This window comes from Carassius carassius, chromosome 6 (assembly GCF_963082965.1).
Source record: "Carassius carassius chromosome 6, fCarCar2.1, whole genome shotgun sequence".
Taxonomy (NCBI): domain Eukaryota; kingdom Metazoa; phylum Chordata; class Actinopteri; order Cypriniformes; family Cyprinidae; genus Carassius; species Carassius carassius.
This window is the reverse complement of record NC_081760.1, coordinates 39,960,988-39,986,755: the sequence shown is the minus strand read 5'-3', so window position 1 is coordinate 39,986,755 and position 25,768 is coordinate 39,960,988. Positions and strand designations below refer to the sequence as shown.

The 25,768-nt window shown below is 35.8% G+C and overlaps 1 protein-coding gene across 1 annotated transcript; it reads left to right on the top strand.

Annotated features, from left to right (window-relative positions):
* Positions 1-16,253: 16,253 nt before the first annotated feature.
* LOC132142885 (protein NLRC3-like) lies at positions 16,254-24,358 on the top strand. The gene is made up of 8 exons (XM_059553074.1): positions 16,254-16,344; positions 17,516-17,727; positions 17,810-17,923; positions 19,387-21,216; positions 21,344-21,517; positions 21,591-21,764; positions 23,655-23,701; positions 23,784-24,358. Exons 1-8 carry the CDS (start codon positions 16,342-16,344, stop codon positions 24,326-24,328), a joined length of 3,099 nt encoding a protein of 1,032 aa, XP_059409057.1. The 5' UTR covers positions 16,254-16,341; the 3' UTR covers positions 24,329-24,358.
* Positions 24,359-25,768: the final 1,410 nt, after the last annotated feature.

Here is a 25,768-nt window from a genome sequence, read left to right as displayed (position 1 = left end):
GGATTGGATATTCATGGTTCAGTTGATATTCATGGAAAATATCCAGAGAACAAATGAACCCTAAATCTGCTGAATCTGACTCAGAATATAATAACTCACAACCTAAAGTCCATCTCAATAATGAATAGACGTCACAGTTGTTATTTATAACTATATATAAATAAGGAAAGCTGGTTTATATAACACATTCCATACAAAATTGAAATGTAAATTGCTTTGAATAAAAGTGAATAAAAAAATAATCATAAAACGTGTATAAGAAATAAAACTATGAACAAAAAAGTATCAGTCTTCTTCTCTCCTCAGATGATGTGTTGTATTTCATGAGGTTCAGTTCATCCAGTGTCTACAGCATGTAGGTGATTGTTGAGCAGTGACCAGGAGAGATATACTTCTCTGTGTTTGTCTGATTTCACAAACTCCTGAATCTCTCTGAACAGAGTCTGATCTTTCACTTCCAGCAGACAGAGGAACAGATTGATCGACTGATCAGCTGAGAGATCATCATCATCTTTGATCTTCTCTTTAATATACCGTGTGGTTCTGCTGATGCTCTCTGAGCTGTTCTCTGTGTGTGTCAGTAGATCCTGTAAGAGTCTCTGATTGGACTCCAGTGAGACGCCCAGCAGGAACCGCAGGAACAGATCCAGACGTCCATTCTTACTATCAATGGCTTCATCTACTGCTCCTTTAAGCAGATTATGCATTGGAACAATAACCTTAAGGGTCTCCATGGTGCTGTTTAAATAGCAATAAAACACATGGAAAGCAGCGAGAAACTCCTGAACGCTCAGATGAATGAAGCTGTGGACTTTCCTCTGATGAATCACAGATTCCTGCTTAAAGATCTCAGTGCAAATCCCAGAATACACCGAGGCGTCAGTGACGTCTATGCCGCTCTCAATCAGGTCCTCCTCATAAACATCACATTGCCCTTCATCAGCTGTTTGAAAGCCACTTCAGCAAGTTTCACAATCACTTCTCTGTTGGACGGCAGGAGTTTCTCTGGATCTCTCTCTTCATACTTCTGCTTCCTCATGTTGATCTGAATCAGCAGGAAGTGGATGTACATTTCAGTCAGAGTTTGAGGGATTTCTGTACTCAGATCTTCTTCCAGGAGCTTCTGAAGCACAGTGGATGAGATCCAGCAGAAGACGGGGATGTGGCACATGATGTGGAGGCTTCTTGCTCTTCTGATGTGTGAGATGATTCTGCTGGCTTGATGCTCATCACTGATTCTCTTCCTGAAATATTCCTCCTTCTGAGGCTCAGTGAATCCCTGAATTTCTGTCAGACGGTGGATGTATTTGGAGGGGATCTGATTGGCTGCTGCTGGTCTGGAGGTGATCCAGATGAGAGCAGAGGGAAGCAGCTCTCCTTTCATGAGCTTTGACATCAACACAGCCACTGATGAAGTCTCAGTCACATCACAAACTTTCTGAGCGTCTGAAAACATCAGTGTGATTCTGCTTTCATCCAGACCATCAAAGATGAACACAACTTTACACTCCTCATAAATCTGTGAGTCCAGATCTTGAAGTTCAGGATGAAAGTCCAGCAGAAGTGTGTGAAGACTGTACTGATGATCTCGGATCAAGTTCAGCTCTCGAAATGGAAGCACAAACATGAAATCTACATCCTGATTGGCTTTTCCCTCGGCCCAGTCCAGAATGAACTTCTGCACAGAGACGGTTTTTCCGATTCCAGCGATGCCTTTAGTAAGAACAGTCTTGATCTGCTCTTTCTCCTCACATCCTGCTTCAGCGGAGGCTTTAAAGATGTCATTGCAGTAGATTGGAGTGTCTTGTGAGTGTTGTGTTCTGGCTGTTTTCTCCATCTGTAAAACCTCATGTTCTTCATTCACTCCTTCTCTCTCTCCCTCTATGATGCAGAGCTGTGTGTAGATGCTGTTCAGGAAACACTGTAAAAAAGTCAGTAAAAATACAGTACAATATAACATAATTTAATGGAATTGTTCGTCTTTTCTTTTTACAGGTGTTTCTCCGTATTTTTTAAATACGCTTTGCATTGTGGGAACAAAAAGCTCAGTCGACAATCGGTCCGAAACCAGTGCTTGAGCAGGCACCATTCTTCTTCTTCAGTTTTATGGCAGGTTGCACTACTGTTAGGTGCATTATCGCCACTTACTGTATTGGAGTGTGAACCAGAGTTTACCCTTTCATACTGAAAAATAAATAAATAAATAAAATTAATAATAACAATAAAAAAAATATCTTAATCAGCTCAGTTCTCTTAAGATACAAAAATAAACTCTCTAATCTATAAATAAATATATTTTTAAGCTTTAGGTTATCCACTCCTATCTTTCTAAGTTCATTTTTCATTGTTTCTCTTTCATTAGTATACTTTTGACAAACACAAATAACATGTTCTACTGATTCCTACATTCCACAGTGCTCTCAGAATCCTGTAGGATGTTTATGTATTACTTTTAAGGTTTTATTCAGCATAGCATGCCCAACTCTTAAGCTTGTTAAAATATTTTCCTCTTTGGTGCTTCTTTTAGTTATTCTCACTACTCCTTCTTCTTGTTGTATTTCATATAGTTGACGTCCTGTATTTCCTGTATTCCATTTATGTTGCCACTCCTTAGTGGTATATGATTTAATTACTGCTTTTGCTTCATTTTTACTAAGTGAGATATTCATGATCTCCTCGTTTTCCAATGCCTGTTTTGCTAATCCATCTACCTTTTCATTACCCTTTATCCCCCTATGAGCTGGTATCCAAATACATATTATCATGATATATATTTTCTTAAATCTATACAGATTCTCATATATCTCATTTATATATATATATATATATATCTCACTATATCCTGTCTACTATGGGATGTGAATGATTGTAATGACTTTAATGCCGAACACGAATCTGTACAAAGTATAACCTTTTTGATTTGAGTCTCCTCTATCCGCTGTAGTGCTGTTGCTGTGACCATCATCTCCCCTGTGTATACTGATACAAGATCTGTTGTTCTCCCATTTACAGAAATGTTTAAGGATGGAATACTGAAAGCAAAACCTGTTCTCCCTGTGTTTGGTTCTTTAGATCCTTCACTATATACTGGAGCAAATGCTTGGTATACAGTTTGTAGTCTATCTTCAACTACAGCTACAATGTTTTTAAGGAAACATTACTGCCCACATAGCAACATACTTGGCCCACATGTGGCCTCAAGGTGGCACTGCTGGCCTCTTGTTGGCAATGGCACGTACCCTTTCAGCCAGAGCTGGGCCATGTGTGGCAATGACAGCACGGCGGGGATCCGGCAAACAACATGTGGGCCAAGTCCGTTTGCTATGTGGGCCGCTGTTACTGAAAACGTCCTTATCGAACCACCAGTGTTTACTTTCGTTTTACCTGATCTTCCTGCTCCACTTGCTTGAATTTTCGAGAAGGGATCAGTCACACTTTTTGTTAGAAACATGCAGGTACATTTACTGTACATACACCTAGAGTCCTGTAGGAAGGACTCCTTAATATCACCAACAACACATAATAAGCTGTTAAAAAAAAAATAAAAAAAATAATAATAATATAAAAATAATATATTTTCAAACAACCGTTTAAAAATCTGTGATGATTTAAGGAAATTAGGAAAACGAAACAGGATCAAATGTTCTTCACAGTATTTCAGCATTTCATAAATGAGCATTCAGATGAAGGGTTAATGTGTTTTACTCTTTCTAAGCTGCCCTGAATACGGTTAAATAAAAATAAAATCACTGAACCCCAAATGTAGCTATATTTCAAATTGAAGCTGTGATTCGTTAGAACGAGAGAAGTCAACATATAAAATTTAATATAAAGCGTTTATCGCACAGCTCTTATGTGTTTGTTGGACGTGAGAATGAGAGTGAACATCTTCCTCTAGTGGCGCATGTCCTCATCATATTCTCAGGTGAGTGACTGTCTGCTGATTCTACTGTACATGAACATATTTCACACATTCAGGGAAACCTGAAGGAACTGAACACGCATTGAAAGAGAAGACTCAGTTTAACAGGAAATCAGAATCTTTTATGAAATATACATTCTCGTTACAGAAGTTTTACAGCTTAAATAATGGCTCATTTCTTGTCAAACATCATCCCACATGTCTAGATTCTCTTCCAGAGGCCTTTAATAGGTTTTTTAGCAGCTGATTGTTGAATTCTGGTTGGCTGTTGTGTTGCTAGGATGCTCACACAAGTCAAATAGCTACTTGGATGATTTTTTTCACAGATAAAAAAATAAATAAATAAAAAACCTTGACTTCAAGCGTACTCACATAAAGTGTCATTCTTACAGATAGTCTAATCCAGTGTTATTGGTGTAGGCTATCTTCATAAGTCTAGATTTGTTTACTGAACACACATAACTTATTGCAGTCGAAATATAAGATTTAATATAAGATAAAATATAAGGTTCAGAGGGTTAGTAGGCAATTTGTTTCAGCTTTGTGGCGGTTCCCTAACCAGTTTCTGTGCGCAGGTAACAATAAAATCTTGTGTCAACCTGTTCTGAACATCATATGTTGTGATCAAGTCTTCGTTCCTCTCTTTATGGTCTGTGGTTCAACTCTGTCTCAGTATCTGTTCGTGTCTCATGTAACACCAATAATTAATTTAAAGTTCGGAGTCTAACTTTATATTTTTATATTTTTTAACCAGAAATAGACCATAGATATTTTTCTGATTTTTGGTCTTTGTCCAGAAGAAGACACTATATGATCTTCAGACATCGAAGTGGAACTAGATATTTTTTTCTGATTACATTCCAGCATGAAAAGTACAATCTGATACAGTTCATACAAATGCTTTTTGTGCTAAAACTTGTAATGGTCTAACACTGACATTCATATTGTCTTCATTTATTAATGTAGTATTGTGTACACATAGGATCATGATCTCTGTAAAGGTGCATTGAAAAAAGAAAAGATGATGTGATCAAATTAATTGAATATTACTTACAGTTCATTAATTAATGGGTAAACTGAAAATGAAATTCGATTTAAAGTAATCAAAAAACTCTGCAAGAACGGCAGCCAACATCTGGAAGAACAGGTTCGTTCACTTTTGTCTCACAAGCTCAGTTCTGAGAAAACGAAGATCTCAGTGACGCTACAGTCCACAAATCATGCTTCTTATGACATGGTTTTATTGCCATCTTGTGATTACTCTAAAACATCTCTGACATCTGAAGCATTAAGAGAGCTGCTGATAATCATTTCTATTCAATTCAAGTTTTTTCAATTCAAGTTTATTTGTATAGCGCTTTTTACAATACAAATCGTTACAAAGCAACTTTACAGAAAATTATGTTTCTACAATATTTAGTAGTAGCTAGTAGTTTGTGGAACGTTTGACAGGATTTTAGAAAAAATAAAAAATAATAATAATAATACAAGACGTAGTCAGCTAGACGATGAACTATCAATATTATTAATTAATAGTAATTATAGGATGCAGTCACACATGTAGCAATAATTGTTAGTTCTGTTTGTTGATTCAAGGTTAGCATCATCTGGGGTCCTCTGAGGGTCAGCATCATCTCTTCTCAGGTGTTCTGGATCCAGACTGGAGCTTGTGTAAATCCTAGTTACCATGGGATGAAGATCCCAGCAGAAACAGACAAACAAATAGAGACATCATTAGCATAGCTGCTGATCCAACAAAGTAAAATTAATTAGTTTAACCCAAGCTAAAGAATAAGAATGCGCATTTGATCAGATGCAACTACACTCACAATTTAAACGGTACATTATTCGAATGCTTGGCGAAAGAGATGCATTTTTAATCTAGATTTAAACAGAGAGAGTGTGTCTGAACCCCGAACATTATCACGAAGGCTATTCCAGAGTTTGGGAGCCAAATGTGAAAAGCTCTACCTCCTTTAGTGGACTTTGCTATCCTAGGAACTACCAAAAGTCCAGCGTTTTGTGACCTTAGGGTGCGTGATGGATTGTAACGTGGTAGAAGGCTAGTAAGGTACACAGGAGCTAAACCATTTAGGGCCTTATAGGGAAGTAATGATCATTTGTAACTGATACGGAACTTAATAGGTAGCCAGTGCAGAGACTGTAAAATTGGGGTAATATGATCATATTTTCTTGACCTGGTAAGGACTCTAGCTGCTGCATTTTGGACGACCTGTAGCTTGTTTATTGACGAAGCAGGACAACCACCTAGAAGTGTGTTACAATAGTCCAGTCTAGAGGTCATAAATGCATGAACTAGCTTTTCTGCATCAGAAACAGATAACGTTTCGTAGCTTGGCAATGTTTCTAAGATGGAAGAATGCGGTTTTTGTAACATTGGAAATATGATTTTCAAAAGACAAATTGCTGTCTAATATAACACCCAGATTTTTGACTGTACAGAAAGTGACAGTACATCCGTCTAGCTGCAGATTGTAATCTACAAGATTCTGTGTGGTGTTTTTTGGTCCAATAATTAATATCTCTGTCTTATCCGAATTTAATTGGGGAAAATTATTGGTCATCCAATCTTTTACATTTTTAACACACTCTGTTAGCTTAGATAATTTAGAGGTTTTATCTGGTCTCGTTGAGATATATAGCTGAGTATCATCAGCATAACAGTGGAAGCTAATTCAACATGTATATTGAAAATAGAAGGGGACCTAGGACGGATCCTTGGTGCACTCCATATTTTACTGGTGATAAATGAGATGACTCCCCATTTAAATAAACAAAATGGTAGCGATCGGACAGGTAGGATCTAAACCATCTTAGAGCCTGCCCTTGAATACCTGTATAGTTTTGTAATCGATCTATGAGTATGTCATGATCTATGGTGTCGAACGCAGCACTAAGATCAAGTAAGACTAGAAATGAGATGCAGCCTTGATCTGACGCAAGAAGCAGGTCATTTTTAATTTTAACAAGTGCAGTTTCTGTGCTATGGTGGGGCCTAAAACCTGACTGAAATTCTTCATACAGATCATTTTTATGCAGGAAGGTGCTCAATTGAGCAGACACAGCTTTTTCTAAAATTTTAGACATAAATGGAAGATTTGAAATAGGCCTATAATTTGCCAGTACACTAGGATCTAGTTTATGTTTCTTAATAAGAGGCTTGATAACCGCCAGCTTGAATGGTTTTGGGAAGTGACCTAAAGATAACGACGAGTTAATGATATTGAGAAGCGGTTCTTCGGCTACAGGTAACAACTCTTTCAGTAATTTAGTGGGTACAGGATCTAATAAACATGTTGTTGGTTTAGATACAGTGATAAGTTTATTTAGCTCTTCCTGTCCTATATTTGTAAAGCACTGCAGTTTATCTTTGGGTGCGATGGATGAAACTGAAGTATTAGACGCTGTAGAATCTACATTCGCTATTGTATTTCTAATGTTATCTATTTTATCAGTGAAGAAATTCATAAAGTCATTACTATTTAACGTTGGTGGAATATTTGAATCATTTCTAAGATTTTCCTGTATGTTCGAGATGAAAACTGCTGGAGTCTTCTACACATATCAATCTGACAAACAGACAATCATCTCATACAATATACAATGAGTTCGTTTAGAAGGCATTTGTATTTATTACTTTTTAATGTTCAAAACAGTATATAAGGTGCTACATTTAATTAAAGACAAGAGAAGGAACAGGACGTAAACAAACAGACAGCAGCTCTAATTCTGATGCAAATGAAAAATATATAATAATTTTCTGGAAGCGCTGACTAACCACAACAATCCTGAATATGTAAAAGCAGCAAGTAGACCGAAGCTCAGCAAGGTTTGATGAACTTCATTATTTACCCAGTTTAACCTTACAGTTGTTTAGAGATCAGGCAACACGATCTACACTTTCCTGTATTTAGGAGAATCAGCAGATGAATCCAGCACCTAATCCATGATGATGCTGGTTCGGTGGATATTCATGATAAATATCCAGAGAACAGATGAACCCTAAACCTACTGCATCCGTCTCAGAATATATCAAACCTCTGGTGTTGTGTTTATAATACACTGATAAATCAAGTCCTAAAGTGCATCTCAATAATGAACATAAAAGCTAACAGCAGTGACATAAAATAACAGTAACATAAAATGTCAAGGTATAGGAAAAATAAATCACAGGCTTATAGTTTTAGTTAATATAATTAATTTGTGTTAAACAGAGTCAAAAATGACTTAATCTCAGAAATTATGTATTTAATACTGTTTTGAAATAAAGACGGTTATCTCCTTTAACTTAAACTATATTCATTATAATAAAATCTAGAAAAATAAAAAATAGTAATGTTTGATTTCTGAGGGCAAGTTGTAGCTAAAATATCAGTAGGCACCTGAAACTTTAAAGTATTTCTCAAAACAGGAGCCAAAAACAGGATTTGATAAGAAACAGACTAATAGCTCAGAAGAAAGTAAGAAGATCATATAGAAAAACCACCAGCATCCATAATACAGTGAGGATAAAATCAAGATCAAGGACTAAACAGGTGTTTTACAAGAGCAAGAGCAAGAGCATATTGGTTTCTAACTAGGGCTGTGATGGTTGCTATCAATGTGGTATTCCTTAATTAAACCGCTTCAACAGTATAATGAAAACCCCCCAAAACATTTTTTTCATCCATACAATTAAAAGACAAATTACACTGAAAAAATGTTTTCATTGTGTGTGATGTTTTTAAAATCATCATCTCATAGTGTCATATAGCTCCTGTAAATAACTTGAAACTAATAATAATAATATATATAATAATAAATAAAAAACAATCACATGAAATATTATACTGTCATCAGTAATTAACCATTACAACTTAATCACAATTTTTCATGGCATTTCTTGCTATAATAAACATGCTTTAGAAACAATACAAAATAGTTTTCATAAACAATCATAGAAAATACTGTTTAAGGCAAGTTAATATTGTTCATTGGCTAAAGTTATAAAATATAGATGTGAACCATTACCCAAATTTTTTTTTTTTTAATTGGATGAATGAAAAAAAAATCAGTGTAGTTTAGACAGTCAAACATAATTTTTAACAATTTCTGTGCTCCTGTATCAACTAGTCATGCATCAACATGTGCTGAACATCAGTTATAGTTTTCCTCCTCTCTTTGTGGCTTGTGGTCCATATACAGTGTCTGCAGAGGGACAAGGCTGATGTGTCAACATGAGACTGACGTAGACTAATATTATTACTGGAATAAATAAATAACATTTCAAACATATATTTCTTGCAGCAAAATTGTCAAATTTTGCTCATACACCATGACATATCAAATCTTTCAGCAAAACTTACACACTGTGTGTGTGTGTGTGTGTGTGTGTGTGTGTGTGTGTGATCTGTCTCTGTCCAGGGCGCTATATGATCTTCAGAGGTGTAAGAGGAACTAGATATCAATCTAACATGAAAAGTACAATCTGATACAGTTCATACAAATGCTTTTGTGTGCTAAAACTCTTTTGTTGTTAACAACATACATACTGTATTGTCTTCCTTTATTTATTCATATAATATTGTGTACAATCTATCAAATAAATTGATCCCACTCCTGCAAACTGTTATCTCAAACTTTGAGCAAAAGTATAATGAAATAAAATCTGAAAGAGATTGTGATGCAGAACAAAGTAGGCTTAGAGTTGGCAAACCCAGACACACCCAACCCAGTTTAGATCAGGATCAGATGTTGCACAACGCTCAGTATAAACATTCTTTGTCAACTCAGGTTCACAAACTCTGATCCAGAATTTATGAGGGGCATGCACCTGAAAGTGTGACGTGAGCAGCAAACAGCCAACACGTGAAACATGGAAAACATCAGTTTGAATGGCTTCTTGTGAGTCAGTGCAATGAACTAAATGCACAGTGACTTCCTGGTTTTAGATAAGCCAATTCAGACATTTCCAGTCATCTGCGAGAAAAAAAATATAAAAAAAGGGAGCGTCCTTTCTGTACATAGTCCATCCATAATTTGAAGAAAAGTTTTGTTAATCTAAGAGGCCCATACTCTAAACTATTTACTAATGTATACTGTTTCAGGAGTGACGAAAGCACATACTCACGGTCACACCCTGGATTTGGTCTTCACTCAAGGTTTTTCTACTCCTATTCTGACCACATTACAATGGCTACCAGTCAAACTTGGAGTGGAACACAACATGTTAACATTGGTTTTTAAAGCACTTCATAATCTCGCACTAACCTACCTCACTGAGTTTTTGCAAATACACAAATATTTGAGGGCACTCAGCTCCAGATTTTTAGGAACTTTATCAATTCCTAGGTCCAGATAAAAACACAGTGGTGATCGAGCCTTTGCGATTGTTCGTCCTACACTCTGGAACAATCTTCTTCTCTATCTATTTTTCAAGTTATGCTTAAATTTCATCTCCTTGATCGATTTGCAGCAAGTCAATTAAGTGTTTTTGTATTTATCTCCTGGGATCAGTTTTGTTTTTAATTGTTAGTTTATAACTTTGCTTTGCTGTCTTGTTGCTTACTTTGCTATGTAAAGCACTTTGGGTCAACTCTAAGTTGTGTTTAAGTGTGCTACTGTATATAAAGAAAAAAGAAAAGAAAAGCGAGTGTAAAAAGCACGCAAGTGAATCCGCTAAATTGTTCCATGAGTCATTACTATAATTGCCAGTGTTAACTGTAGCAATATATGGAACAAACAAGACAATGTCAAAAAATAAACCCTTGCATTAAGTGATTCAGACTAAATTCAGAGGAACAAAACTACAGCAGCAAGTCTGTTGCTGAATGTATTTAGCAGTTTCTACAGTTAAACATAAAACTTACAAAATCTAAAAATATTTTTAACTATTTAATGCATTATTATTTAATTGTTATGCCATTAATAAATGTAATTGTTTAATTTGTAGTTAACAAGTTAAGTATTTAAATAATTAACCCTTCTAGGCTGTTGGTGTCTGGGCTTAATTGTTTATTTTTAAGTGACACAAGACTTTGTGACTTCCTCCACTTTATACTTCAGTACAGTAAAATTAGTAAAATGCATTACAATAGTTACTTTATAATAAATCCAAAAGCAAGACATGAAAAAATAAAAGAAAACTAGGGAGTTTAAATGGCTACTGGGCTAATGAGTGATCCTCTGCTGCCATATGCTGGATATAATGCTAATTTCATGTCATTTTCATATATCAGTCAACAGTTTTTGAACAGTATTTTTATGCTTTTTTTATTTAATTTTAATTTTTAATAAATAAGTCTCGTCTGCTCACCGAGCCTAAATTTGATTGATCCAAAGTACAGCAAAAGTAGCAATTTTGTGAAATATTTTTACTATTTAAAATAACTGCTTTGTATTTGAATATATTTTAAACTGTAATTTATTCCTGTGATGCACAGCTGTATTTTCAGCATCATTCCTCCAGTCTTCAGTGTCACATGATCTTCAGAAATCAGAATAATATGATGATTTACTGCTCAAAAAATTATCTGATGAATAGAAGGATCCATAGATCAGCATTTAAGTTAAATAAAAAGCTTTTGTAACATTACTTAGGGTCAGTAAAATTTTCATTTTTCGGAATATAAATTAATACTTTTGTCACTATTGATCAAAAGTGATGATAAAGACATGTATAATGTTTCTATTTCAGATAAATGCTGTTCTTCTGAACTTTATATTCATCAAAGAAACCTGAATAAATATATACTCAGATGTTTTCAACATCGTCATAAATATTTTTTGATTGTTTGAGCAGCAAATCAGAATATCAACATGGGCTGCATCCGAAAACTGAAAAATGCTGCCTTCTAAAGACACATTCCAAGGTCGTGAGGCATCAAAGCAAGTCCGAATTCAATGTCCTGTCTCCTGAGATGACTTCATCTGGCCGGTTTTTGAAGGCAGCATAGATGTATCCTTCGCTGCCTTTGATATCCCACAATCCCGTGCATTCCATTCTGTGAGACTTAAGCCAAAAAATAAAGATGGTGTCTGAAAGTTGCGGTCAGTGGTCAGTTTGTATTTAAATGTATGCGTTAAAATCACAATACATTACATTTTAAAATATATTCACATAGAAAGGTTACTTTAAGTAGTAAAAATATTTCAGCATTTTACTCTTTTGCTGTACTTTGGATCCAATTAATGCAGGCTTGGTGAACAGAAGAAATGTAAAAAAAAAAAGTTTCTAGTTTTAGAAGGACCAAAACTTTGGGACTGTTTTTATTTTATTTTATGGAGAACTTGGTTAATCAGGACAATGAGAGACTAAGTACAATTCTACTTTTTTATAATACAAATGTCCACACATTTATCAAACTGCGATCAGTTAAAAACCATATAGAAAATGGCTCATGGTCACAGAGAACACTGGCAAATGTTGCCAAATGGTTATTATGATGCAACAAATCCTTTTTTACTGAAAACATATGCTCCAAAACAAGAAATGGAGTCATTTAGAACATTTTCAATATTAGTCCAAGAATAAAAATAATGATTATTTATTATATTTTAGGGAGAAATTCTTTGCACAGTAGCCCTCTCACAATTCATCACCAGGTGCTTTGGTTCTTTCATTTGTCTTTAGGAAAAGATAGTATTTAATTGTTAAATTGTTTGTTTTTTGTTTTTTCTCCTCTTATTTTTTTCAGTTTCTTTTTTTTTATTTATTAGCATTTTTTTCTTCTATAGACTATCTGGTATATAATAGCATTATTATTAGTAATAATCCTGAATATCTGTATCATTTTTTGTAAAAATTATTTGTTCCATTTATTAATTTAATTAATTAATATGTTCCAAATCTCTGAATTAAAATAAATTATTCACAGATTCACAACGCAGTTTTTTTGAAAGCCCTTAGTCAATCGTGAGGCTCATCAGGTAACCGAATCTTGAGCGAAGCGTGAGCATGCTATTCTTTTTATGGTGTATCACGCCTTTAATTCTTTAATAGCGATTCTGATACTTAGCCATGCAGATGTCTTTCCTGGTGAATATAGCATAAATTCATACTTTGATGACAATGTACATCTGTTCATATAAAGACATCCTGAATGTGTCCACAAATAACTTATTTATATTTTCTTTAGCAAAGAAAACAAATAATAAAATTGTCATCGGATTTACAAACTTGGTCATCATCCAACATGGTTATGGATAGCTCTAGATTCAGTCACTGAATTGAAAGAGTTTGTGCACCATTGCTGTGTGTTAACCATATCAAGCCAAACACATGAGCAGAGGGTGTGTATTTGACCCCATTATTTTGTGCGTCTTAAATTGTGTAAGTCAATGTTTTTCATAAGTAATAAACTTTTGGTCATGAAACAGCAAATTACTCATGACTTGTTAATTTCTCTCAGTGCAATGAAACTCATATGCCCCTTAGACATAACTTTGCTCTAGTGAACACCCGTTCCCTGGCCAACAATGTTACACTGAGACAGTTGGACTTGCTACTACTCATTGAAAACTGGCAGTCACTAATGACTTTTACTGAACTTAACTTGTTAACATGTAATTTATCAACATTATATACAGCATCCTTCTCTTCTTAAAAGGCACTATATAAATAAAACATTATTATTGTTATTATTATTATAACATATATGCAAATATTTGAAATATATTGTAGATATATAACACATTTTCACCTGCTTACTGCTTGAGTGCGTGTATCTGGCAATATAAAGTTATATCTTATCCTACTTTTATTTTGTTAAAATCTGTTGTAAGTGTTTATGTAAATGTCCAGTATAGAATTCATCAGAAACTCACAGCACACAAGCATTCTAGATGTGTATTACCATAATAATCCAGTAAAATAATACAACCCGAATTCCGGAAAAGTTGGGACGTTTTTTAAAATTTAATAAAATGAAAACTAAAGGAATTTCAAATCACATGAGCCAATATTTTAATCACAATAGAACATAGATAACATAGCAAATGTTTAAACTGAGAAATTTTACACTTTTATCCACTTAATTAGCTCATTTAAAATTTAATGCCTGCTACAGGTCTCAAAAAAGTTGGCACGGGGGCAACAAATGGCTAAAAAAGCAAGCAGTTTTGAAAAGATTCAGCTGGGAGAACATCTAGTGATTAATTAAGTTAATTGATATCAGGTCTGTAACATGATTAGCTATAAAAGGGGTGGTGCTATGGGGTGGTGCTAGCGCAGTGGATAAGACACATGTCTTTGGTGTGAGAGACCCGGGTTTGAATCCACTGTGACACACCAATGTGTCCCTGAGCAAGACACTTAACCCCTAGTTGCTCCAGAGGTGTGTGACCTCTGACATATGTGGCAATTGTAAGTCGCTTTGGATAAAAGCGTTAGCTAAGTGTATAAATGTAAATGTAAAAGCTTTGTCTTAGAGAAGCAGAGTCTCTCAGAAGTAAAGATGGGCAGAGGCTCTCCAATCTGTGAAAGACTGCGTAAAAAAATTGTGGAAAACTTTAAAAACAATGTTACTCAACGTCAAATTGCAAAGGCTTTGCAAATCTCATCATCTACAGTGCATAACATCATCAAAAGATTCAGAGAAACTGGAGAAATCTCTGTGCGTAAGGGACAAGGCCGGAGACCTTTATTGGATGCCCGTGGTCTTCGGGCTCTCAGACGACACTGCATCACTCATCGGCATGATTGTGTCAATGACATTACTAAATGGGCCCAGGAATACTTTCAGAAACCACTGTCGGTAAACACAATCCGCCGTGCCATCAGCAGATGCCAACTAAAGCTCTATCATGCAAAAAGGAAGCCATATGTGAACATGGTCCAGAAGCGCCGTCGTGTCCTGTGGGCCAAGGCTCATTTAAAATGGACTATTTCAAAGTGGAATAGTGTTTTATGGTCAGACGAGTCCAAATTTGACATTCTTGTTGGAAATCACGGACGCCGTGTCCTCTGGGCTAAAGAGGAGGGAGACCTTCCAGCATGTTATCAGCGTTCAGTTCAAAAGCCAGCATCTCTGATGGTATGGGGGTGCATAAGTGCATACGGTATGGGCAGCTTGCATGTTTTGGAAGGCTCTGTGAATGCTGAAAGGTATATAAAGGTTTTAGAGCAACATATGCTTCCCTCCAAACAACGTCTATTTCAGGGAAGGCCTTGTTTATTTCAGCAGGACAATGCAAAACCACATACTGCAGCTATAACAACAGCATGGCTTCGTCGTAGAAGAGTCCGGGTGCTAACCTGGCCTGCCTGCAGTCCAGATCTTTCACCTATAGAGAACATTTGGCGCATCATTAAACGAAAAATACGTCAAAGACGACCACGAACTCTTCAGCAGCTGGAAATCTATATAAGGCAAGAATGGGACCAAATTCCAACAGCAAAACTCCAGCAACTCATAGCCTCAATGCCCAGACGTCTTCAAACTGTTTTAAAAAGAAAAGGAGATGCTACACCATGGTAAACATGCCCCGTCCCAACTATTTTGAGACCTGTAGCAGAAATCAAAATTGAAATGAGCTCATTTTGTGCATAAAATTGTAAACTTTCTCAGTTTAAACATTTGTTATGTTATCTATGTTCTATTGTGAATAAAATATTGGCTCATGTGATTTGAAAGTCTTTTAGTTTTCATTTTATTAAAATTTAAAAAACGTCCCAACTTTTCCGGAATTCGGGTTGTAAATAAGATTCTTTATATGGATTGTGTACATCCTGAGCAACTCAATGCAGAATCACCACTGTCATGTTTCCTTTGAATTTTGTATGGTGCCAGTTGGTTGAGATGAATTATCTTGTAGGCTAGTTTATTTTCTATTTGTTTTCAATTCTCTAGTAGCTATATATAATTTTTGTATATACAGTTGCTTTTTTATCATGTGATTTTTTTGTGACTTATGCAATCATGTGGTCTTTTCTTTAAGATGATTTTTGTGCCTGAACTGTAAACAATTATTGTCATTTTAAATGTAAAACTGTAAACCTCTTTTTTCTTATTTTCAGTGTTGCTTGCAGTAGCACATGCAATAATGCTAAATGCTAAATGTTATTCAAATGCTATTTGGATGTCTTAAAATCTGTTTAATAGTTTGTGCTTTGATCACAACCCCATTGTTTCACATGTAAGCAGGGTTTAAAAACGAGTAAAACTATAGCATGCATTTTTTTAATTTGTTTTTATTGAACTCTGTATTTATTTCTTTTCTTTTTTGTTTGTGCATAAAATTGTAAACTGTTTTGTTTTCATTTTGGGTCAAATGCTTCATGAAGCTACACCTTGAATTCTGAGTTAATCAAGTAGAACAGGTAGAACAGCTCCAGTGGAAGTGAAAGCAGAAAGTTAGTTCAGCTTTCATCGACAAGAAAAGAGGTGAACAAAGCAACATTGAACAGTGGGATACTTTTCATGGTAAGTACATGTTTAAAGCTGCATGTTAAAGTTTAAAGCTATACATATTTCCAGCTGAAGAGTTCAATTTCTTGGCTCACATTTGTTGGATTTGTGCCCCATGAATGTGTTTTGCAATGACAAAGTAAGTTACAGTGACAAAGTAATATTATATCTTAAAGAAAAAAGATAGCAGATTATATCGAATAGATTATAAAATGGTTTTGTTAAAGTGTTGGGCTGAAAACAGTCATCAGACATCATTACACTGCCAGTGCTGAGATTGTTTGAATTTTTTTGGTTATTGTTGAGGTGTAGTAGGTGCGGCATCTGTGTGTTCCTTTGAAAGACTTTGTCAAGCAGAGAACATGAGTTTATTTAACCACAGATATCTATTTGTTGTACGCTGCATTTGTTTACTTATTAAATTGATTACTTATGTATTTACTCTTCAGGAACAGGTGTGAAATGTTTTTATTATACTACTATTATTAATTTTTGCAACATTATTATTATTTATTTATTTATTTTAATGTTGCCCTAGCAACGAGCAAGGTGATGTGTCACTGTGAAAATGGACCCTTTTCAACAGGGTGATGATGATGTGTTTTAACAGTCATCATCAGCATAAATCCTGGAAAGATTTTTATATTTTCATTTTTTTAAAATATGTATTTTTATATTTATATTTATAACACTACACTTTATATTATATTACCTTTTTATAAATGTACAAAAATATTTAATGCTGATATGAGGTTTTCTAATACAGCGTCTGTGGGAGTGATGACAAATTGACATATATTTCTCTCTTCTCACTGTCGTTATCCTTCTCGCAATTTTTTACCCTCTTTTTGAAAGTTGTGAGGAAAAAAACTATAGAAGAAAAAAAATGTTTTTTGCTATTTAACACAACTATAATGACTTGCACTTCAGAGAAACCGTGAAATGTGAAAATGTGGCTTTCTTAATATAAAATAAATATATATATAATAATTTTGCAAGGGTTTTATGATGTTAGTAGTATATATATATATATTTTTTTTTTACCACCTAGGGCTGGTGGTCTACGAAATTTCTCTGTAGATTTTTTGGTCCCACTCCGCCCCTTATTATGTTTATTGTTCTTCACATGGAAAATGTGAATTCTTCAAATGTGTTCCATAAATGCTTAATAGTGGCCTATTTCTAGAGTAATGAAGAACAGCACAGCACTACACCTAAAGCTAATCTCTGTGAGAAGCTGAAGGACAAGGACGCTGCCTCTAAAATGAGTGTAAATGAGAAAATGGAGAAGAGGTACACTACACCCTCTCCTGAACCCAGCTGTGTCTCTTTGAAAAGTAATGCATCTATAGTTATGCCTCCTAATATCAGTGATGAAGCAGTGACCTCAGACCCAAGGTAAGACAATACACAGATACAGAATAGACCTCATGTCATATATAAATGGAGATTTATTGAATCCTTTGATTGATGTCAAAAGTCTGAAGAAACTCAAAACCACATCTCCAGAACCAAGCTGTGTACCTATGAAGAGTCATGAATTCCTACTTAAGCCTTCGGATCTCAGCTTTGGAGCAGAGACCTCTGACCTGAGGTTAGACAAAATACTGATACTTAATATTTCACACACAAAAAGACTAATCGAGAATGGATGAATGCTTTTATTAAAGGGGACATCAGATGCATTTTCCACAGGCTGATATGATCCTTTAGGGTCTTCATGAAAGGTCTGCAACATATTTTGGTAAAAATTCCTTAATGGTTGAGTAAAACAACACTCTTTTTACTTAAAAACAGCTCTGTTCACTGCGACATGTTTTGGTGTATGTATCTTTAAATGCTGATGAGCTCTCCTAACTCCACCCGTCTTTCATGGATTATTTGTATTTGCAAATAATCATATAAAATATAAAGTGTGAGACTTACTACATCTGCAGGTGCATCTGGATCCCAAACAGTGGGTACTGATCGATCCATGAGTTTTACATTTTCAGAAAAAACCTGCCTTTAATTGTGGCTTGTTCAGAAAGCAGTCTGGAGTAAAATGATTTTTGGAGACATACACGAATTTAGGTTTATTGGTGACACATTACCATCAAAAACAAAACCAATCCACTGCATCCTCAGTGGCTCTGATGCACAGAAGAGTCTTATGTTCACCTTTTACATCCATCTACAAAACACCTGGATTGCTTACGAGACATTGTTATCACTAAAGCTGCATTGGCACAGAGAAAAAAGTGGACAACATACAACTGTCTGTGAGCACAGATATGCTAATGGGACAGTCCATCAGCAGTCATTGGCAGGGACTGAGTAACATGACGTCATAGTGCTCAGAAAATCAAAATGGCTTGATAAATGAGACTGCTAAGGTTTTTTTTTTTTTTGATAAAAAAACAGTAGTGAATGTATTTTAACATTGTAGGGTGGTTGTGTACATACACTGCTAAAACATATTTATACGCAAATGGTTTTACAAACCATGTAAAAGTAAATTTTGCATCCAATGTCCCCTTTAATTTTATGATGAGTGAATTTTATTTATTTATTTATTTTTACTTTATTTGTGACTTGTTTGATGTTAACAAGTGGATTTTTTTTATATACTTCATGAATTTCTAAAATGTTATATTATAAACATAAAAGGTAAATAAGTCACTGAGGAAAATTCATGTGCACAGTTCTGACGGATTGATAATTGAATTTATAGTCAAATTTTAATGTACTGATTTTATTGATTACTCATAGTAGCCATTATTACCAATGCAAGGCTGTGCTGGAGCTAACAACACTATCTGGTGCAAATAATTAATTTTAATCTGCATTTTTTTTTTTTTTTTTTTTTTGTGCTTCAAAACTGATTTGACTCGATAGTTTGAGAAACGATCTGATCCGGGATGAGTCCAGATGTGGAGTTTGTGAGCAGTTTCTGAGAGATCTGGTCTCTATTACCTGTGGACACAGTTTCTGCAGACAGTGCATCAGTTTCTGCTGGGATCAGTCTAGAACATCAGAATACTTTGAATGCCCTCAGTGCAGAATCAGAACACAAAGAGTCATGACAGAAACCAATTCTGCTCAGACCGGAGACCTGCATAAACCACTACATAATGAACTACAAAGAGTCAAAGAGCAGCACAAAACCAGCATGAAGAACAAGTATGAGAGATTATTTGAGGGACTGAAACTCCAGGAGAATGAAAGCCTCCTGAACAGCATCTACACACAGCTCTACATCATAGAGGGAGAGAGAGAAGGAGTGAATGAAGAACATGAGGTTTTACAGATGGAGAAAACAGCCAGAACACAACACTCACAAGACACTCCAATCTACTGCAATGACATCTTTAAAGCCTCCGCTGAAGCAGGATGTGAGGAGAAAGAGCAGATCAAGACTGTTCTTACTAAAGGCATCGCTGGAATCGGAAAAACTGTCTCTGTGCAGAAGTTCATTCTGGACTGGGCCGAGGGAAAAGCCAATCAGGATATAGATTTCATGTTTGTGCTTCCATTTCGAGAGCTGAACTTGATCCGAGATCATCAGAACAGTCTTCACAGACTTCTGCTGGACTTTCATCCTGAACTTCAAGATCTGGACTCACAGATTTATGAGGAGTGTAAAGTTGTGTTCATCTTTGATGGTCTGGATGAAAGCAGAATCACACTGATGTTTTCAGACGCTCAGAAAGTTTGTGATGTGACTGAAACTTCATCAGTGGCTGTGTTGATGTCAAAGCTCATGAAAGGAGAGCTGCTTCCCTCTGCTCTCATCTGGATCACCTCCAGACCAGCAGCAGCCAATCAGATCCCCTCCAAATACATCCACCGTCTGACAGAAATTCAGGGATTCACTGAGCCTCTGAAGGAAGAATATTTCAGGAAGAGAATCAGTGATGAGCATCAAGCCAGCAGAATCATCTCACACATCAGAAGAGCAAGAAGCCTCCACATCATGTGCCACATCCCCGTCTTCTGCTGGATCTCATCCACTGTGCTTCAGAAGCTCCTGGAAGAAGATCTGAGTGCAGAAATCCCTCAAACTCTGACTGAAATGTACATCCACTTCCTGCTGATTCAGATCAACATGAGGAAGCAGAAGTATGAAGAGAGAGATCCAGAGAAACTCCTGCCGTCCAACAGAGAAGTGATTGTGAAACTTGCTGAAGTGGCTTTCAAACAGCTGATGAAGGGCAATATGATGTTCTATGAGGAGGACCTGATTGAGAGCGGCATAGACGTAACTGACGCCTCAGTGTATTCTGGGATTTGCACTGAGATCTTTAAGGAGGAATCTGTGATTCATCAGAGGAAAGTCTACAGCTTCATTCATCTGAGTGTTCAGGAGTTTCTTGCTGCTTTTCATGTGTTTTATTGCTATTTAAACAGCACCATGGAGACCCTTAAGGTTATTGTTCCAATGCATAATCTGCTTAAAGGAGCAGTAGATGAAGCCATTGAGTGTGAGAATGGACGTCTGGATCTGTTCCTACGGTTCCTGCTGGGCGTCTCACTGGAGTCCAATCAGAGACTCTTACAGGATCTACTGACACACACAGAGAACAGCTCAGAGAGCATCAGCAGAACCACACAGTACATTAAACAGATGATCAAAGATGGACATGGACTCTCCACTGAAAGATCCATTAATCTGTTCCTCTGTCTGCTGGAAGTGAAAGATCAGACTCTGTCCACAGAGATTCAGGAGTTTGTGAATTCAGACAAACAATCAGAGAAGAAACTCTCTCCTGGTCACTGCTCAACAATCACCTACATGCTTCAGATGTCAGAGGAGCCGTTGGATGAACTGGACCTCAAGAAATACAACACATCAGCTGAGGGGAGAAGAAGACTGATACCAGCTGTGATCAACTGCAGAAAGGCCATGTGAGTGTTTAATCATGTTATAGCAGTGAGTTTTCTTATCTCTTTGATTAATAGAAGGATTAAATATTGTGATCAAAATACCAGTTCTAGAGTGAGAATACAAATTGAATTATATGCTGCCTTTCAGTTTTGCTGGCAGTAATCTCTTTTGTCAGGATTGTGAAATTGTGGCATCAGCTTTACAGTCCTCAAACTGTGTCCTGAGAGAGCTGGATCTAAGTAACAATGACCTGCAAGATTCGGGAGTGAAGATGCTCTCTGATGGACTGAAGAGTCCAAACTGTCAGCTGGAAAAACTGAGGTTTGACTGTCATATTCTTATGTTGATACATGAGTTATTTCAATCCCTGTTTACTATTGATACATGTCTGTAGGTTGTCTGGCTGTATGGTGACAAAGGAAGGCTGTGGTTATTTGTCTTCTGCTCTGAGTTCAAATCCCTCACACCTGAGAGAGCTGGATCTGAGCTACAATCACCCAGGACAATCAGGAGTCCAGCTGCTCAAACACAAACTGCAGGATCCAAACTATAAACTGGAGAAACTCAGGTATTTTGGGGCAGTAATGGGTTTTAATTAAGATCATTTATACTGATCATAGTATCAAATGAGTGATCTAATTTGCATAACAAATTAACAAATATGAACAAGTTTTATGCACTTGCTGTGAAGATGTTTTCAGACAGAAGTATATTGTAATTTTTCAAAAGGGCAAAATCACAAAATAATTTATGGGAGGGTCCCTCAACTGAAAATGACAGATCATTACAGCATGCACATAAAGTATTTTTGACTGCAAAAACAAACCGTCACATTTATCATTTAATAAATCACAATAAAGGACAAAAATGTATCTGGTTGAATTAATACTCATTTCTAAGCCTTAGCATGCTGAATACTGAAGTCCTCGATGACAGGAGATGAAAAAATCCAATAGTCCTATAGCAAGAGTAGCCTAAGCAAACACCAATCCGAGTTTCCTTAAAAAATAGAATGAGTTGCAATTCTTTGATGTTGATATGTCCCATGATGAGCACAGAGTTTTGATGAAGTTATTTCTTAGTTTATTGATGAGTCATTCAGAATAAGGAAGAGAACTGAAAGACACAAACAAAAAGACTTCTAGTATTAGCATCTTAACAACAACCCATAATTTCACAACTAGATAAACTATTTACAAAATAAGTGCTAAGTTACAGAGCACAGAATAAACTGATACACTTACATGATTGAGCTGAAAACCTAAGTTTCTAAAAACTGAACTCCATTTGCAGTAAGATTATGTAGGTGAAAGCCATGCTTCCACTTAACCAAACAGGTATGGCTTACTCTGCTGCCTATACATCCATTTTATCCCTTAAAATAAAAAACCCTGTATTGCACCCTGGCGCACAGTAGAGGAGCTGCACACAAAAACAACAACATAGTAACTGTACTATAGTCGGTTACAATGTGTTCTTTAATTAAACTAAATCAAATCAATACTTGGTGACCGCTTTCTCTTTAAAAAAGTACCTATTCTCTAAGGTTCACTTAGGTCCAAGGTTTATTATTTGTACAGTGTTATTTTACATTCGAAGATTGTGGTAATCAGTAAAAAATATATAGCACATTTGATGTGTAGCGCATTTGATCTGAACTACTATGTGCTTACATAAAAAATAAGCGCAATGTTAGGTTAGGGACAGATTTGGTGATATGGGTAGGTTTGAGGGTGGGTTAAGGTGTAAGGGATGGGATGGGTAAACAGTGCAATTATAAATGTAATTACAGAAATTAATTTCAGATGAAATTACATCCAGGGAGTTTTTAAAAATCTAAGTAAAATTATATATATATATATATATATATATATATATATATATATATATATATATATATATATATATATATATATATATATATAAACGTATGTACACGATAAGTGATTTGTGTCAAATGATTAATTTAAATGTAAGTACATAGTAGTTAAGGCCACTTTATATAAAGTGGGGCCGCAAATTTTATTTATTAGTATTTTGTCATAAGCTGCTTCAGGCATATATTAGATAGCAACAAAGGGAGCTGACTCATAAGGAACATAAAAAATACTTGGCCCTAAGTATTAGTGCCTAGATTTGTGTACTTGCATAGATTCTGTTTTTGAGTTAATACTAACCCATCATAAAAGGCAATGTGATATCTATTTAAACATGATATTTTTTAAGTTTAGTGTTATGGATTCTGTTGGTATTTTGACTTGATCTGTATTTGGAGCACTTGAGCTATTAGAGTTTACTAGAGTTTCCTACAAGAATCTAGAATTTGGATAATTTCTCATTTTGAGTGCCTTATTTTGATAAATGAAATATCAGGTGTTCACTGATATTTCAGCTGATTTTTGCACAGTTTTAATAATCAAACATTTGTTATTTGTTCTTTATATTTGTCTCCTACTAGTTTGAATCATGGAGGCAATTTTAGAATCACACCAGGATTGAGAAAATGTAGGCCCCCCCAACGCACACACACACACACATACAGCTCTAAAACGATCCATTTATGCACCATATGTCTTCTTGTTTTCAGATGCGTGTGATCTCACTCTGGATCCAAACACTGTTAACACTCAACTCATGCTGTCTGATGAGAACAGGAAGGTGATGCATATGAAAACACCGCAGTCATATCCTGATCTTCCAGCGAGATTTGATACATATCCCCAGGTACTGTGTGGAGAGAGTCTCTCTGAACGCTGTTACTGGGAGGTTGAATGGAGTGGAAGAGTGACTGGTATAGCCGCGACATATAAAGGAATCAGCAGGAAGGGAGTAAGTGACTGTGTTTTTGGATGGAATGAAAAATCCTGGAGTCTCTTCTGTTCCGATAACAGTTACACTGTTTGTCACAATAATGACAGAACTGACTTAATTGCACCTTCACCTCCCTCTAATAGAGTAGGAGTGTATCTGGACTGGTCTGCCGGCTCTCTGTCCTTCTACAGCATCTCTGACACACACACACTCACACACTTACATACATTCAACACCACATTCACTGAACCCCTATATGCTGGATTCAGAGTTTATGAAGCCTCAGTGTCTTTGAGACATTTCTCAACAGTATCTCTTTAAAGCCGTCATAAACTTGCGTTTATGGAATTTGCATAATGATTGGTTTTGAACAGGTTTCCCCAAACACATCCCAGTCAGTTATTGTTCAGTAGCCAGTGCCACCCCAAATAGGATTTTTTTTCTGTCTGCTGTTTTAGACATCCCAGCTCAGGAAAGTCACTAGTGTAGGGGTTTGAGACTTTTCAGTTGGCATACCAACTGTTGCTCAAGACTAAAATAGTGATGTTAACTTTGTTTAAATACTTAAATTGCATATTTAAGTCTGCCTTATTGTTGTACTGTGTCATGCTTTTACCTTTTTTGATTGTTCAATATATAAAAAAAGACTATATTGTTTTATTTTTATTTTGAGATTTTGTTGAATATCAATAAAATTATTTCACTACAAAAATGGTTCATGACATTTCTTAGTTTTAAAGTGGGAATGTGGTAATGTCAATGTTTTTGAAACAGTAAACTCACATATAACTAAACACATGCTAAATCTCTCTATATTTATGCATTATTGCTATATGTTTGCAGTTTTCTGCATGTTTTACAATATTTAAGTTTTTCTCCAGTTGTGGTCCTGTTCCAATGATGCCACTTTGTGTGTGTGTGTGTGTGTGTGTGTGAGAGGACCTCCGATATTTTGCAGTCAGGCTTGAGTTTGTTAGAATTTCTTCAGGTAGGTATGAAAGTTTGTCCTTTTGTTCCATCTGTAGTCTTTCTGGTGAAACGTGAAGTAGGAAAGATGTTTCCTTAATGTGTGCATAATTGGGGTATGTTGTTAAAGTGCAATTCTGTTTCCACATCATTCTTTGTGCAGTGAGGAAGCACAACCTTTCTTCTTTAGGTTGTCAGGTCTGTGCTTTCAAACGGATTAAGTGTGAAGTTACCGTCAACTGGAATGCACTGCAAACAACATAATAAGGCTACATAGTTAAATCACTTCACAGGCAAATTTACCCAGTAGTCTTAAAGCACTGCAGTGATGATGTATTTTTTGTTAGCCATAGCTCATATTGGTACTGTACCTCAAAGGTACAAACGTGTACCCTTTGAAAAGGTTCTGCCCCAGTGACAGCTTTTGTACCTTTTTTTTAGAGAGTTTACATCAGCTGATTCTCCTAGACTTTAAATAGAGACCAAATGAGTTTCAGAAGAAACATCTCAACAGTATCTTGCTCAGAACAGTTTGCAATCAAAAGTCTGAGATCTTAATACAAAAACTCAGATATTTCTCATCAAACTCTTCCAAGAAAAAAATGTGTTGTGCTATTGTATAAAGAAATATCTGTGATAAAGCTGATAATTAAAGACGCTTAGCCTTTAAGTCTATTGGGAACAGAAAGAGCAATAAAATGTCAGTTTATTTAGTGACAGGGGACACATCCGATTCTTGCTTTAATGGATTTATGTGTTTATTTTGTCTCAGATAATGTGAAGCTTGGACCTGAT

Excerpts from the sequence above, each read along its gene's own strand:
- LOC132142885 (XM_059553074.1), top strand. Across the intron at positions 21,217-21,343 it reads ATCAACTGCAGAAAGGCCAT|TTTTGCTGGCAGTAATCTCT; the intron begins GTGAGTGTTTAA and ends GCTGCCTTTCAG. Across the intron at positions 23,702-23,783 it reads CACACCAGGATTGAGAAAAT|ATGCGTGTGATCTCACTCTG; the intron begins GTAGGCCCCCCC and ends TCTTGTTTTCAG.